This window comes from Ochotona princeps, chromosome 28 (assembly GCF_030435755.1).
Source record: "Ochotona princeps isolate mOchPri1 chromosome 28, mOchPri1.hap1, whole genome shotgun sequence".
Classification (NCBI taxonomy): domain Eukaryota; kingdom Metazoa; phylum Chordata; class Mammalia; order Lagomorpha; family Ochotonidae; genus Ochotona; species Ochotona princeps.
Genome location: NC_080859.1, coordinates 1,303,991 through 1,320,937, shown reverse-complemented (window position 1 = coordinate 1,320,937; position 16,947 = coordinate 1,303,991). Strand labels below are relative to the sequence as shown.

At 46.1% G+C, this 16,947-nt stretch overlaps 1 protein-coding gene across 1 annotated transcript in view; it reads left to right on the top strand.

Moving 5' to 3' along the window:
• Positions 1 to 16,947, top strand: part of AP3B1 (adaptor related protein complex 3 subunit beta 1) — a 192,846-nt gene that overhangs the window by 123,182 nt on the left and 52,717 nt on the right. Inside the window, exon 22 of the mRNA XM_058656402.1 lies at positions 6,318 to 6,424. Within this exon, the coding sequence (XP_058512385.1) occupies positions 6,318 to 6,424 (107 nt within the window). The remainder of the gene's footprint in view (positions 1 to 6,317; positions 6,425 to 16,947) is intronic.

Below are 16,947 nucleotides of genomic sequence, written 5' to 3'. Positions count from 1 at the left end.
CTTGTGTGAAACCCTGTGATTTAATGCGTTAATTTTGCATTTAGAGCCTGTTGTCACTGCCTGAGTTTCTGGGACCACTGTTGATTGGCTGCTGCCTGCTTCTGCTGCTTTGCATCTCCCGGAGGCACCAGGGCCTTTGACATGCACGGCTGTTCCCCGAGGAGCACCCTGCTCCCCGAGCTTCCCAGGGCAGCTGGTGTTCCCCGTCCCAGTCAGAAGTCACTGCTCTAACACACTTTGACCATTTAAGCTGCTCTAGCAAAATACTTCAGACAGCTTGCCAAAAATGGAAACCTGCTAAATGATGTAATTTTTGCAGTTGATTCTTTTTTCTTTCTCTCTCTCCCTGTTTTTAAGATTTAATTGTTTTTTTGGAAGGCAAAGAGAGACAGAGTTCACTCCCCAGGAGGCCCCAAGGCCAGGACTGAGCTAACTCACTCACCTCGGTCCCCACGTGTCCTCACATGGATGGGCGCAGGCCTGAGTACTTGACCTTCTGCCACTGTATTCCCACGTGAACTGCCAGGGAGCTGGATCGGAAGTGGAGCAGCTGGGACTAGAATCAGTGCTCAGGTGGTGTGGTTCTGCAGGCAGGTAGTGGCTGAATCTGCCCTGTCGCAGCACTGAGTCCATGGTTGATTCTTTTTTAAAAGTGCCCTTGTATGTAGAGGCAAAAGCTGTTTTTTTGGTTTTTTTTTTTTTTAAGGTTTATCTGTTTTTATTGCAAAGTCAGATATACAGAGAGGAAGATCCCCCATCCAGTGATTCACTCCCCAAGTGACCGCAATGGTCGGTGCTGTGCTAATCTGAAGGCAGGGAACCAGGAACCTCCTCCAGGTCTCCCATGGGGGTGCAGGATCCCAAGGCTTTGGGCTGTCTTCGACTGCTTTCCCAGGTCACAAGCAGGGAGTTGGATGGGAAGTGGGACTGCCAGGACGAGAACTGGCGCCCACGTGGGATCCCGGCGCTTTCAAGGTGAGGGCTTTAGTCGCTAGGCCACTGCGCCAGGCCCCAAAAGATTCTAAAAGCAACATCCTTAGAGGTTCACCAGAAGGCCAACATGCTAAGACGCCTGAAGGACACATTGCACTGCCCGGGTTTGAGTCCCAGCCCTGGCTCCTGACTGCTGCTGCTTCCTGTCAAAACAAAACCGGGAGGTGGCGGCGAAGGCGCGGGTGAGCGGATTTCTGCCAGAATCTGAATTGAGATCCTGGCACCTGGCATCACTTTGCCCAGCAGTGACCACTGTGGCGTTTATGGGCAGTCTGTGGTGAGCTGGAGGGTCTCTTTCCCTGTTCCCCTCTTCTGGCCTTGTCTCTCCTCATACCTTCTCTTTTCTTCTTTGTCAAATAAAATGTTAAGTATGTAAGATTATTCTTAATTTTAGAGGTAAATACCACCTCACCTAACATTTTTCAAATATCCATGGCATATGTTGGTATGCATTTGTCTTTGTTTTCGATATGCAAGTGTTTTGTCTTAATAAGTATTTTCCAATGCTGAGTTTGTGAGAGTATTACTTCAGGCTCTTATTAAGTAGGACAGATCAGCAGATGTTTGTAAGTATGTGGATTGTATGACAAGTGCAAGTTACCTCACTGGGCAGTACAATAGATAGGACTGATGTGTAGTCATGAATACAGATACCTCAGCAAGATATCCATATGTATTCTTTTATGATAAGAGATGATAGAGATAGTCTATTAAAAAAAGCTGAGACTGGGGCCAGCACAGTGCTTGGCAGGCTGACCCTCCGCCTGCAGCGCCAGTAGCCCATACGGGCACATTTGTGGCCCGGCTGCTCCACGTCTCATCCAGCTCCCTGCATATGGCCTGGCAAGCAGTCGAGGACAGCTCAGGTCATTGGACCCCGGCATCTATGTGGGAAAAAGGGAAGAAACTCCTGGCTCTGGAGTTTGAATCAGTTCAGCTCAGCCTTTGCGGAAATCTGGGGAGTGAACTTGCAGATGAAAGATTTCCCTCACTGTGTCTCCTGCTCTCTCTCTAAAAATATGCCTTTCATAAATAAATCTTTAAAAAAAGCGTAGGAACCACGAGGGGAATGACAGACAAAACAGCTTGAGGGACACCCATTCACTGCTGCTTACCCGCAGTGGTTCTCAACTGTCTGTTGAAAGCGGTTTGCTGATAAAACACTGGAAACAGCTTTCCATTGGCTTGAGTTTTCTGTTGTGAAAATTGTGTTTGTTTTGAAAGGAGGGCAGACGTACTCCTTCTGTGGTGTCTGAGGAAAATATCTTAGTCCACAAAGGTTACTGGCTGCACGCGCACCGTATCCTAGGAGAGCTGCAAGAATTTCAGGCTACTCATGTTTCCATCCAGAAAGTATTTTATATGTACTTCTTGTGACCTAGGTGATCTGCTACATGGTGGAGACCATAAATGAATAGTGTTCCTAGCTGAGGAACCTTCAAAGGGTAATGGAAAAACAGATAAGTGGGCAGTAAGATTGTCACATATAGATGAAATGAGAAATAATTTATGCACAGAATTCTGCTAGGTGTCATGGTGGCTAATCTACCCAGCAGAGGCTGCGTGGAGCCGTTGGAGGTGAGAGGACAGCATAGGGCAGAGGGAAGATGGGCAGGAGCCTGTTGGCGGCACAAGTCCTCATTGTGCTTCTCTCCAAGGAGGCAGTGTGGCACGAATCCCCCAGGGGACTCCCTTAGTGTGGCACGAATCCCCCAGGGGACTCCCTTAGCGTGGCACGAGCCCTCGGTGGACTCCCTTAGCGTGGCACGAGCCCTCGGTGGACTCCCTTAGCGTGGCACGAGCCCTCGGTGGACTCCCTTAGCGTGGCACGAGCCCTCGGTGGACTCCCTTAGCGTGGCACGAGCCCTCGGTGGACTCCCTTAGTGTGGCACGAGCCCTCGGTGGACTCCCTTAGTGTGGCATGAGCCCCCCAGGGGACTCCCTTACTGTTCCCCAGGTCCTGTGGCTGTTCCAGGTGTATAAGACGGCTGGGGTGCCTTGGGCCCCAGGCAGAAGAGTAGCAATGGGGACCCTGAGGGGACCTGAGTTTGGATCCCAGCCCATCACTTTGTAGCTGTGTAACCTGAGGCAATTTACTTGACCTCTCTAGCCTTTAATGTAATCCTAATTTGGATTTAGTTATAGAAATATTGAATGCTGTGAAACATGCAAAATGGTTCAAGCTCCTCCTGGGCCTGCGCTACAGCCTGTGAGCACTGGTGGTTCAGTTTATGTCACAGCTGCTCCACCTCCCTGCTTGTGGCCTGGGACAGCTGCTGTGAATGGTACAAGGCCTGGGGACCCTGCACCTGCATGGGAGACCCGGAAGAAGCTCATGGCTCTTGGCTTCGGATCGGCTCAGCTCCGGCCATTGAGGCAATTTTGGCAGTGAACCAATGGATGCAATTTCTGTCTCTTCTTCTCTCTGTAAAATATGCCTTTCCAATACAAGTAAAAATAAATCTTAAAAAAGAAAAAAAAAAGCCTTGCCTGGCAGATGGTAAGCATCTTATGTGGCTCGGTGATAGTGGTGTCCCTGTCGCATTGAACAGGTGTCAGTCTGTTTATGTATGGAATTCTACATATTTCTAAAAACTTTGATCAAAATACTTGGATGATTATTGTATTAAATATACCTTGGCAAAAAAAATGTTTTGTAAAAAAGTTTTCGAATGTAGAGTGTGAGAAGAGCTTGTAGTGCAGAGGCCGCGAGTTAACGTTCTGATGCAGCAGTTCAGGTTCTGCTCTGTGCAGTCCCCCTCCTGGTGAGCGTCCGGAGGGGGTTTCTCTGGGTCTAAACATTGTTTTAATGCCACAGTCACAGCAATTGTGATTTTTAATTACCTCCTTTTTTACCCTTTACATTATTGTAATAAATTCTGTGTAACAGATTTACTGTTGTTGAACTTCTAATTTTTTTAAGTGTAGTAATTAGTGAAGCAGTATGTACTACCTCCATAACTCTTCCCTTAAGATAAATTTCTTGTATGAAGGCCCTGAAGAATTTTTATCGGAAAATATCTTCCAGAAGGTATTTAGCAATTTGTACAGTAATAGTTCATTTTGAGTATGACTTATCTAAAATTCTTAAGACCATAAATGTTTCAAATTTTAGGATTTTTCTCATATTTTTGAATCTTTGTATAATCTCAGCCATTTAACCCTTCCTGATCTAAAAATCTAAAAGCAGAAGTGCCTCAGCATCCAGAACATTCTGAGGATCGTGTCCAGGCTGAGAGCTCTGGAGATTTAAGGTGTTTGGGTTACAGCTGCGTGGCCCGTTTGAGAACCTCTCTAAGGCTGGATCTTGTACTTAAAAATACCATTACCAGTCTGATGGGTGGAACAGTAGCTCGTTTTAATTTGTTGCTGTGATATTAAAGAAACACGATGTTAAGCTATTTTGTTTCCTTTTTTAAAGTTCCATTTATTTGAAAAATAGAGTAACAGAGAGAGGGGAAGACAGAGATCTTCCATATGCTGGTTCACTTCCCAAAAGGCTGAAAGAGCCAGGAGTGGGCCAGGCTGATGCCAGGAGCCTGAAGCCAGTAGCTTTCCTGGGGACCCCCACGAGGGTACAGGAGCCAACCATCTAAAGCACCCTCCACCGCTCGCCCAGGTGCTTCACCGGGGACAGCAATGGAACCAGCATCGTACCGCTCTGCCAGCATGTCAGTCCCAGTCCGTGACGGTGTTTATTTCCAGTCTGCGACTGTGTGGGCTGCATGGGACAGCTGTTTACCAAGGCCTGTGAAGCAAAGTGCACAGAAGCTGTGTTGACATGAAGATGTGTAAAGACACACATCTGTAGAGGTTTGTCCACATGTGCCTGTGAAGCAAAGCGCACAGAAGCTGTGTTGGTGCAGGGAATTCTCCAAGTGATGTCCTAAGGCATGAAAGCTAATAGCTTAAAGACATGGAGCGAGGTGCTCGGAATGGCTAACTTGAGAGGCAGAGAAAAAGGAACAAAGATCTTCCATCTCCGGGTTTACTCCAGTGGATGCAGCAGCCAGGCCTGGACCAGGCTGAGAGCAGGCGCCAGGCTGCATCCTGGCCTCCTACATGAATGGCAGAGACCTGAGCAGTTGAGCCATTTTTGTCTGCTTTGCCAAATGTATTAGCAGGGAGCTAGATCAGAACTGGAGCATTGGGGCTAAAGCTAGCATTCTGATATGGGGTGCCAGCATGCAAGTTAGGGTTTAACTGTGTGGTACCACAAGACCAGAGCTGCACTATGAGAGCGGCCGATGAAATTGGAAATGGCGGTACCAAGTTGTACAGCATGATGGCTGCTAACCACATATACTAATGAATTAAAATGCTTGTCTTTAGTCTTGCTAGCCGTTCTGCCTGCAGAGATTTCTCTTAGACATTGCTGAGCTAGTCCCTTGAGGGTCTTGTGCATCTCGTTAAGACCTGGGACTTGTTTCTTACAGAGGGTTGAGATGAGCCTTCGAAGGCTCTTCAGCAGAGAAGTCTCGTAATCAGATTTGCATGTTTACTAGATGTTGAAGCAGCTGGCATTGAGTTACTGTGAGTTACACCACAGTTAGCAATGTTAGTATTCCGTAATGGAGTGCCTGTTGCAGTAATTTTGGCTTCTCTTCTGCTCCTGCTATTGGACCTGGGACAGCAGCAGAACATGCTCCGAGTGCTTGGGCCCCTGCCACCCGTGTGGGAGATGTAGAGTTCCTGGCTAAGGGCTGAGCCAGCCCAAGCTCTTGGGGTTATTTGGGGAATGTACCGGCACATGGAAGATTCCTCTGTCTCTTACCACTCCTTCCTTCAAGTAAAACCAGCACATCTGTTAAAAGAGAATGACTTTTATTATAGATAAATATTGTAAAAAGTCTACGGCAGCTTTGGAGTCGGCAGAACATTTCTGTACAGCCCCGACCCCTGAGTAGGTGGCCTGGAGAGGGAATGGGTTCCAGCCTCCTGGAGCACTTCTAACCCCAGTGGAGAACTCTTGCAAGCCATTGTTTGTTAGTGTGGAGAAGGTGCCGCTTCCCCCTGTTAGGTTCAGCAGTGTCGCTGGGCGGTGAATGTAGGAGCAGTGCTGTGTGGTAAAGATTTCCGGCAGCTATTACTCAATTACTGTGTCCTTATTTTGTTACAGGATTTGCCGTTATCTTCAGAAAGCTACGACTAATAACCTTCATGACTTGATAGTAGCTTGACTAAATCAAGATGTTAAATAGAATTGTCATACATTTATTAATCAGGGTAATTTAATTAGATTTACTAGCAAAATAAAAATGTTGATTTTAATAATGTGAATTTAATTTCCATGCACATTTGGTAACCTGGGTCTTTTTTTATAGTTAACTCGGTATCCAGTCCGGTTGTACTTCCCACACCAGTTCTTTCTCCAAGTTTGAGAGCTGATCTTGAAGGTTTAAATTTATCAACATCTTCCTCAGTCATCAACGTAAGTTATTTTAAAAATAACACCAGTTCAGTTTCCATTTGATGTACTTGCATTTTTTTCATTAAAATGTAAATAATTGAAAGATTCTTGAACAATTCTTTCTCTAATAAGTGTAGTTTTGATTTTGTAAATTATTTTCTAATTTACTCAAAGGATTATCTTTTCAGTTTGCATCTCCTTGTTATCCATATTAGTTGCCACATGTCCATTTTTGTCTGAACTGTTGTGAGTCTAACGTGTCATGGTTCTCTGCCACACTGAGGTAGTTTGTGTACATCTGTGCATTCCTTAGCATGGGATCCTCTGAGAAATGTGCTGTTAGATGAATTCTTCATTGTGTGAACATCTTGGAGTGTGCTTATGCTCACTGGCGAAGTGGTTACGTCTGGCAGCAGCATAGTGTCCTGGGAGCACCGGGAGGTGTTTGCTGTGCTGTTAGCTCACCCAGTGTGGCGGCACGGGCTGTGCCTGTGGTCTGGGAGCACCGGGAGGTGTTTGCTGTGCTGTTAGCTCACCCAGTGTGGCGGCACGGGCTGTGCCTGTGGTCTGGGAGCACCGGGAGGTGTTTGCTGTGCTGTTAGCTCACCCAGTGTGGCGGCACGGGCTGTGCCTGTGGTCTGCCATAAGGCATCGCAGCCTGTGCCAACAGGCTTTCCCTCCCAGAGTCTTCTGGAACCAGCTGCACTACTTTTTTACCATAGGCTACTGAAACCTCATTATATTGTCTTTCTCTGTGTGTTACCTTCCTTGCCTTACATAGATTGATGTGAGGAAGCTGTTGGTGTGATTTATAGGACGTGACTTGAAGTGGGCAGAAGGCTTGTCTGTCACAAAACAATGCCAGAACGATCTTCCTGTTAGTGTGTGAACCTGCAGTAACTTCTGTGCGTGTGCTGGCGTGTGACAACCAGGGACCTTTCCCTGTAAGTCAGGCCTGCAACGTGGAGTCTCTAATCTGCTGCTAGGCTTGGCCATCTGTTAATTTGTAGGCAGAATTCTGATATTTGAAGGGATGGAATCATAAGGGCAACTCTGGCTGTCTCATGTACTTGAACAGTTCTGGTGTAGCAAGTGGTTGCCGTTGCTGGCAGGGTACGCTGTGATGCACAGTTGATGACCTAAGCTGCCCAGGGAAATGGAGCTGGCATCTGCTGAAAATGGGAAAGGAGCGTGGCTCATTCTTGCATTCACATATTTTAACCAAAAAAAAAAAAGCAAGTATGATACTAATACCGTACAATGAAATATTGAAAAAAAAGCTGTCTAAATGTGTATTCGGTCTTACCCAGCTCAATTAGAAAGTTCAAGTGGGGGCCCGACACGATAGCGTAGTGGTTAAAGTTCTCGCCTTGCACGTGCTGGGATCCCATATGGTCGCTGGTTCTAATCCCGGCAACCCCACTTCCCATCCAGCTCCCTGCTTGTGGCCTGGGAAAGCAGTCGAGGATGGCTCAAAGCTTGGCTTCCTGCACCTGCATGGGAGACCCAGAAGAGCTCCAGGCTCCTGGCTTCTGGCTTTGGATTGGCTCAGCTCCAGCTGTTGTGGCCACTTGGGGAGTCAACCATCGGATGGAAGATCTTCCTGTCTGTCTCTCCTCCTCTCTATATATCAGTCTTTCCAATAAAAATAAATAAATCTTTAAAAAAGAAAAAAAAAGTTCAAGTGGAAACTGTGAAGTAAGAATGTTCATTTTAACTGTAAAAGGAGATTATCTCTTAGCTGCTCAAAAATGAATAAGGATGGTGTTTGAGGGCCGGGGTTGCAGCCCAGCGGGTCACGTCATCTTCTGAAATACCAGCCCCCTTATGAGCACAGGTTCGTGACCTAGCTGCTCTGCTCCAGCCTGTGCCTGGGAGAACAGCTGAGGATACCCCAAGGGTCTGGGTCCTTGCCACCCGTGCAATTTTGGACTCTAGACTTCAGCCTGTCCCATCCCTGCCTTTGCTGCTTTTTGGAAGTGAACCAGTGGATGGAAGATGTCTCTTTTTTACAAAAAAAAAAAAAAAAGCAGAGGAAGAAAAAAATAGATGTGGTAAGCAAAAAGGTAGTTGACGACACATCACGCGGACCCAGGGTGCAGAATGCTGCTACGTACTAGGTCTACGTGACCATTGCAAAGGGTGGGCGATGGGTCTGCACCTCTGTTGTGTGGAGAAGACCAACATCACAGGGTGAGATTGACAAGCAAAGACGGATGGATTCATTGCTGTCTCTCCATAATTACTGTTATCTTCAGAAGTCTTTTTTTTTTTTAAGATTTTATTATTATTGGAAAGCTGGATATACAGAGAGGAGGAGAGACAGAGAGGAAGATCTTCCGTCCGATGTTTCACTCCCCAAGTGAGCCGCAACGGGCCGGTACGTGCCAATCCGATGCCGGGACCAGGAACCTCTTCCAGGTCTCCCACGCGGGTGCAGGGTCCCAATGCATTGGGCCATCCTCGACTGCTTTCCCAGGCCACAAGCAGGGAGCTGGATGGGAAGTGGGGCTGCCGGGATTAGAACCGGTGCCCATATGGGATCCTGGGCTTTCAAAGCGAGGACTTCAGCTGCTAGGCCACGCCGCCGGGCCCTATTTTCAGAAGTCTTACGTTAGCTGTTAGGTGAACCTTGCATGTTCTCTTTGAATTTATTTGCCGTAAAAAAAAAACAAAACGTGGTTGAGATTAGTAAAGCTTGTCATGATTTTCATTGATCAAAAGTAGCTGGTTGGAAGACTCCCCCGTTTGCCTAAAGAGTGATCTCGCAGAGGAAGGGCCTGCGCTCCACGCGGTCAGACAGCAAGGGCTGCGGCCGCGCAGGGGAGGGAGAAGCCGCCAGCCGGCAGCCCCCGAACAACGCTCATCTCACTCTGAGTTTGGGAGGATTTTTCCAGTTTCTCTTTTTACAATTAAAATAAGACTGCAATCCCATGCCATAGGATAATTTCTTGTTTTTTTCTGTATGTCTGCCGATCCAGGCTTGTAGAAATGCCATATAAAATATGGTTAAGCTGTTTTAGGTGATACAGTTTGTATACAAGTTGTTGGTTTCTCTTTTGTCTCTTCTGTAATGTTTCACTGTTTTGAAATGAGTACTGGACGCGGGACAGCAGCCTAGGGACCCCGTGTGCATGCCAGTTCATGTGCTGGTTGTTCTGTTTCCCTTCTGGCTCCCTGCTTGTGAGCTGGGGAGGGCAGCAGAGGATGGCCCAAAGCCGTGGGACCCTGCTCCCATGTGAGAAGCCTGGAAGGAGCTCCTGGCTTCTGGCTTCAGATGGGCTCAGCTCCAGCTACTTGCAGTCACTTGTGGATTGGACCTGTGGATAGATGAACTTTCTGTCTGCCTCTCCTTCTCTGTGTAGATCTGACTTTCCAGTGAAAAATAAATAAATAAATTTTAAAATAAATGCTAATGAAACGAGCGAAAGTGCAGACACAGAAAGAATTTCTCTTTCAAGTCAGGTTAGTGACTGGCTGGTCTTAATATTAGCACTTGTAAGAGAATGTGCAAGGAGCTCGGGTCCTGCCGATACTGTTGTGATCTGGATGCTGGTCTCTTTAGATAATTCAGTTTATGAGGGAATTAGGGAAGAGCAGTGAAGATGCCTACATCCTACGGAAAGTGCCAGGGCTTGAATTCCAACTCTGGATCCCGATTCCAGCATCAGCCAGTGCAGTGAAGTGGTGGGTCAAGCTGTGGCATTCCTAGAAGCCATGTAGGAGTCCTGGATCACGTGCCCATCTCCTGCTTTGTAGAGGAGCTGGCAGTTAAGAGCATGGTCTGAGCATGGTCTCTCTCTCTCTCTCTCCCTCTCTCTCTCTCTTTCTCTCTCTCCACCCCCCCCCCCTTCTCTCTGTGTCACTGCCTTTCAAATAAAAAACCAGGGCCCAGTGCTGGTTAATCCTCGCTTTGCATATGCCAGCATTCCTTGTGGGTTCCAGTTCTTCTCCTGGCTGCTATACTTCTTATCCAGCTCTCCGCTTATGGCATGGGAAAGCAGTAAAGGATGGCCCAAAAGCCCTGGAACCCTGAACTCACGTGGAAGATCTCGAAGAAATTTCTAGTTCTGGCTTTGAATTGATTGAGCTCTGGCCATTGCTGCCATTTGGGGAGTGAACCAGCAGATGGGAGATCTTTCTCTTTGTCTCTCCTCTCTGTAAATCTGATCCGCCCTTACAAGAAAAATAAATCTTTTAAAAATAAGAATAAGTGTTAAAAAAAATCCATCATTCAAAAAAGTAAGAATAAATGTAAAATACAGTTGAATTGTTTACACCTGGTGGTAGAAATACTGTTGTGACTGTATGTTTGGGTCACAAGACATTAAAGTCAGTGTGTTATGTCGATGTACCACATGTGCTTTTCGAAGTCTCTAGACACAGTCTTTATGTACATGCTCATCTCTTGCATTTTTTTCCCTCATCAAACCAGTTGCTTAGAGAGTTTATTGATTTGTGCACTTAATATTTAAGGTAATTTTTCTGTGGAAATACTTGCCTGTCATCTTACTGGGCTATAGAATTCTCAAGACAGTTCCCCCTGTGCTGTGATACCCTTTGATGAAGCACGGTGCTTTTGGTTGTCTGACACCTACCCGCAAGTCAGAAGTTTCTGTGGGAAATGTAGCTTTAGAAGTCTAACTTAAAATGCCAAGATCTCCCTGAAGAAGGCAGGTGACATTTGGGAAATGCATTAAATTCAGAGCCAAAACTAGTTTTCACCCTTGACTGAACTGCTTATTATCGTCATGACTTTGGATAATTCTTTAACTTGTATAAGCTTCCATTTTTGAACTTATAAAATACAGATACTTTCCCTAAATGCCTAAATGTATTTTCATGAAAATCAGATGAAATAACGGACCCCAAAATGTTTGAATTCTATTCTGTAGCAATAATTTGGTTTTATGGCCCTGGGATGAAGAGGTTAGCATGCTTAATGATTAGGTTGTAGTTGGTAGATTCAGATTTGAGGGTCACGGACAGTGCATAGGACGTAGAAGGAAGGGTTCAGTCGAAACGGGCTGGACAGGGTATAGAGCTGTGAGACTTTGTTCAGAACAACTGTCTGTGAGCATTACTGCACTTTTTACAGATTTATTTGTTTTAATTTTTAAAAGACAGGATGCTCAAATTTACAGAGAATGAGAGAGAAAAATCTTTTCCACCCACTGCTTCATTCCCCAAGTGACTGCAATAGCTGGAGCTGAGTTGATCCGAAGCTAGGAGCCAGGAGCTTCTTCTGGGTCTTCCACGTGGGTGCAGGGTTCCGAGGGCTTGGGCCGTCTTCAGCTGCTTTCCTAGACCACAAGCAGGGAGCTGGATGGGAAGTGAGCAGCTGGGATAGGAACCACCGTCCATATGGGATTCTGGAGCATTCAAGGTGAGGACTTCAGCCCCTAGGTTACCAGCTGTGGGTGTAGTCTGGGAGGCACAACCCACCAAGTACCCACAGGTAACAGAGTTCTCAGAAAGTCTTTATTCAGCTGTGTGAGCTTGGACCTGAGTCCCTGAAATGAGCTTCTCTAGGTGGCTGGAGCCCAAGGGGAGTGATATAGCTGACATATAAACTAGGATAGCTGAAGATGGTGGAAACCTTGGAGTCCAGCAGAAACAATCATTCATTATGGCAAAGGGATTGCCCTGGGGGTCAGAGCAACCACGTCTGGCGCTGGACACTCATGTTGCTTATACGCAGTCAGGAAAAGCTGTACGACTCCCTAGCTTGTTGCATTCCAGTATTTGTGGGTCTTGGTCTATATGGGAAATTGACCATATTTTTAAATATGTTCTGGAGAAAACCCAGGAAGCACCCAGTCCAGATGCTCCACCTGAGCCTGAAGATGGCTCTCCGGAGACAACATCACAGCATCCCACCAGCCCGCTGTGGCACTGACAGGAGAAGGGAGACTTGGACCTAGAAAAGATTGATTCCAAGAATAGCTGATGGAAGGAGGAAAAAAAGAAAGCTACAAAACAGGACCAGTTGATGACAGTTTACCACCTGGAGTCAGCCTTACACTGGGGGCTTGGACCTTCACCGTTAGATTGGCTAAGGGCTTCTGACACCAACTGCAGGCTTAGAAATTCCCCACCCAACTCCCAGTTTTAATGATTTGCCAGAAAACTCTTTTATTATACCTAAAGAGTATAAGTTAGAACCAACCAGAGGGAGATAGGCGGGACAGAGCCTAGGAGAATTCCAAAGGCAAGACTTCGGGTTACCCTAGGGGCAGTGAAATGGGACAGCATACAGAGGGGAACAAGCAAAAACGTGACTTTGGAGTTCCTGTAGAGGCCTCGATAGGTAGGAACATGGTGGAGCTCTAGTCTGCAGCTCTCTCCTGCCCAGCAGTCAGGCTTATAGGAAATGGCCTCTAAGCACATGGATGGTCTCTATGGCTTTCCAGCCCCCATCCAAGTCTGCCCAATGGCATTGCTTACCCAGTGTGCTCCCCACAGACCACCATTGCACCGTGAACAACAGGGTCACTTAGGGTTCCAAAGGCTTAAAGGGGCCGGGCGGGCCCAGTGTGCTCCCACAGACCGCTGTTCCCTCCTGAACAAGGTCACTTAGTGTTCCAGGGACTTGGAGAGGGCGGGCTGACCCAGTGTGCTCCCCGCACTGGCTCAGGGATGATTTTCGGCTGCTTCACTTGCAGCGTCTGGTGGCATTGTACAGCTAGTGTGCTCCCTGCAGACCGCCATTTCCCAGGGCTTGGGGTGGCGGGCTCTCAGCTGCTGCACTTGCAGGGCCCAGTGGCATTGTACATCCAGTGTGCTCCCCACACTGGCCATGACAAGGACACAGGGTTCCCAGGGCTTGGGGTGGCGGGCTCTCAGCTGCTGCACTTGGCAGTGCTGGCTACCAGGTTTCCAGTTTGCTTCGGGAACATGCTGCTTTTTGAATACAAAGATGTCTTTCTTGAATACAAGTGTCCTCCAAGCCCTGCCAAGCGCTTCATGGCTGTGATCTTGCTCACAAGAGTGATATGTCTGAGTTAAGGAATCTTTCCTAATGTGATAAAGGAAGACTCTTTTAAAAAATATTTTTTATACTTCACATTAAAAAGTATATTCCAGCCCAGGCAAAGAGACAAAGCCCAGCTAAGATTAAATTCCTTTGGGTTTAGAGAAGGAAGAAATTAGAAGTCAAAATTAAATATAATTTTGTCATTTTAAATTTGGGTAAAATCCCTTATTTTTTTCTGATGAAAATGTCAGTAGTCATGGAACTGTGGCAAGAGTAATGAAAAATCACTGGCCTGGGTCTGCTTAAATTAAAAACATTTTTTAATTAGAGCCTGACAGTATTTGGTGTTCCTGTAGCCTAGCCACATCTCTTCCCTCTTCATCCTGTTCTCTTCTGGGTACGAGGTAGCTTCAGTTTCTCAGCTGACCTTTGGGGTGGGTTGTCTAGCTGGCTCATCTTACCTGTGCACTACTTCAGAGGCCTCCGTAGAGCAGACTACCCGCATCTCTGCTTTCCCTGGACTGTCAAAAAGAACCACTTTAAGAAATTAGACTGTTGAGGCTTGGTGCAGTAGCTTAGCGGCTGAGGTCCTCACCGTACGTGCGCCGGGATCCCATATGGGCACTGGTTCATATCCTGGTGGCTCCACTTCCCGTCCAGCCCCCTGTTTGTGGCCTGGGAAAGCAGTGGAGGACGGCCCAAGTCTTTGGACCCTGCACCTGCATGGGAAGTCCAGAGGAAGCTGCTGGCATTAGATCAGCTCAGCTCCAGCTGTTGGGGCCATTTGGGGAGTGCATCAGTAGATGGAAGATCTTTCTGTTCTCCCTTCAAATCTGACTTTACAATAAAAATTAAGAAGGAAGCATTTTTTAAAAACAAAAAAGAAGTTAGAGTGTTATCACTTTTTTGTTGCAGGGTTTTTTTTTTTTTTTAATTATAAAATGCTTTATAATTGGCTCAAACAGGCATACACCAGTTTCCGTCTGATTGGGAGGCCCCTCCCCAGTCTTTGCCATTGTTGCAGGTTCTGCACAGGGAGAGGGCTGCCGTACCAGATGCTAATTATCTTTGTTAATGAACTTAGTTAAGCAATTGTTTATGGAAAAAGCCCAGGTCACCCACCAACACAAAGGAAGTATTTGACAACTCTGAAAGAAATTGAGGAGTTGTAGGTTCAGAAACCCTGGGCCTTTCACCCTCTGTTCCTGGTGGTGATCACTTTGGTAAGACTGTCGGGAAAGTTATTTCTGCAAATTTGCAACTATTCCATAATACTGCATTTACAGATATTTCCTTTAAGTGATAAAACAATATAAAGATATTTCCTGTTTCTGCTCAAAAACAAATATGCTTTCATAGAGACAAACAGCAAACTTGAGCGAGTTCCGCTGCAGGTGTTGTGGGACGGCGGCGTAAGCTGCAGCTTGGACACCACCTCATGTCTCATAGTTCCTGAGATCCAGTCGTACCCCACTCTCCATCCTGCTTCCAGCTGGTGCGCTGCGAGGCAGCAGGCCTGGAATGGAGCTCCTGGCGTCCCCTGCCCCTGGCCTGGCCAGCCGTCACAGGCGTTTGGAAAGTTCTTTTTCTCTCTCCCTCCACCTCAGTGTGTGTCTTTCCCTCATTTGTCTTTGTGCCTTTCAAACAAATAAAACCTTTAAAAATCAAGTGCATGTCTTAGATTAAGAAATTTGAGATACCAGTGAAATCTTTGTCTCCTGATTTAAGCAAACTAACTTTGGAAAGACGTCACATAGTCAAGGAAATGTGAACACTGGTTGTATTTTAAGTGAAATTGAGAGGATTTTTGGCTCTTTTAGTTGGGGTAACAGAAATTCCTCTGTAGTCTTCATCTGTTAATGTAAACCAAAGGGCATGTTGATGAAATTATGTCAGATCTGGAGTTTTTAGTAATGAAGAAATGGAACGGAAGATTGGGTTGGACAAAACAGGTCAAGTTTTCACTATTTTGGAACTTAGTGATGACTACTTAGTTGTTTATTAGTCTCTGCTTTTCTGTGCATTTGAAATTTTTAGTGAGTTTTAAAAACTTGATTATTACGTATATTCCCTGAAGATATGATGTTCACTTTGCCTGGGACCTGTGATAATGCACAGTATCTTGTATATTCAAGCTAAACGTTTGAAATCAAGTTGTCATCTGAATTGTCATGTGATCTCGGAAAACTGGAATTGTTGTTTCTGATGTGTGATTTCTAGAGGTCTGTGAGAGATGAAGCATGTCAACGTGGTGGAGGGTGTTTTGGCATAAAGGGCAGAGGTCAGCATCCCCCTCCGGGGTGTCTGGGAGTCGTTCCAGTCTGGCTTCCAGCGTGTGTGCAGGGAGGCCGCAGTGGGCCCAGGCGCTCAGGGCCCTGCCAGCCTGTACGGAATTCCCAGCTGTTCGTGGCCACTGGGCATGAAACCAACAGATAGAAGACAGAGTGGTGCTCTCCCCCTCCCTCGCCTGCTTCCTCGCTGAGTCCCAACGGCAGAGCAGGTCTGTTCATCACCAGCTCATCAAGTGTGTTTCTAACGGATGGAGGAAATGCTTCCCACTTTGCAGGACTCTGTGTGAGGGTCTGTCCTGCCGCACCCCTGCACGTGCACTGCTCCCTTCATGCTCCTGCTGTCACTTAGTATGTCACGTGGTCTTCACATCACTCAGCTGCTCTCCATTTTCCTGAACACCAGCATGATAAGCAGAAACCAGAAATATCACTTCAATTTTATTTTCCTGTCAATATAGCAGACCTCCTAAAAATTTAAAGCACATCTTCCTAAGGTAACATTTACCTCCTCACATCTTTAGCAGCTATCAGACATGACATGGGACATATTCATTGACCCTAAAAATTTTCATCAGAGTCGTGCACTGAGAGGGGGCAGCCCCAGCCAGACAAGAGGCTCATTTCAATTTTAACGGCTATAATTAAAGGTTAATTCACTGAGTCAGGATTAACGAGGAAAGTCCAAATGATAGGCAAGCAGCTGCCTTTATAATACAAGATTAGAACAATGCAATTACAATAAGAATTAGAAAAAATCAACTTGTGCAAAAGGGCCTTTTAATGAACGAATTGTGATCTCTAAACATGAAGGTATAATATGCTTCTGTTGGAATCGCGCTGCTGTGTGTCTATCTGAGCGTGGCTGTACCCAATATAAAAGCAGTAGCTGACACTACAAGTGTTTGTTAGTAGTAGCTGCCGCCGATTTACATAGATGTGTTTATATATCTCAGTGTAATGAAATTAAAGATCATTGAAGGTTTCTCCCTACTTCAGGTCCCCCCATTTTTTATGTCTGGTGGAACTTACCTGAGTAATGACTTCATCTTTGCGCTCTGCTGCTCCAGCCCATTACAGTATACTTGTACTTATATCTTTAATCTGTTTTGCACATGGTCCCTATTTCTGTAGCTACTTTTTCAACTGGTGTTAATTAAAAAGTATATCTGATTTTTAAAAAACCTATGTTTACAAGTTTTATGATTTTTATAAAAATTTAAGCTCAGTACTATTTTTTTAATGCTTGTGTTTGCTTTTTGTGTGTGATGTACCCTTTC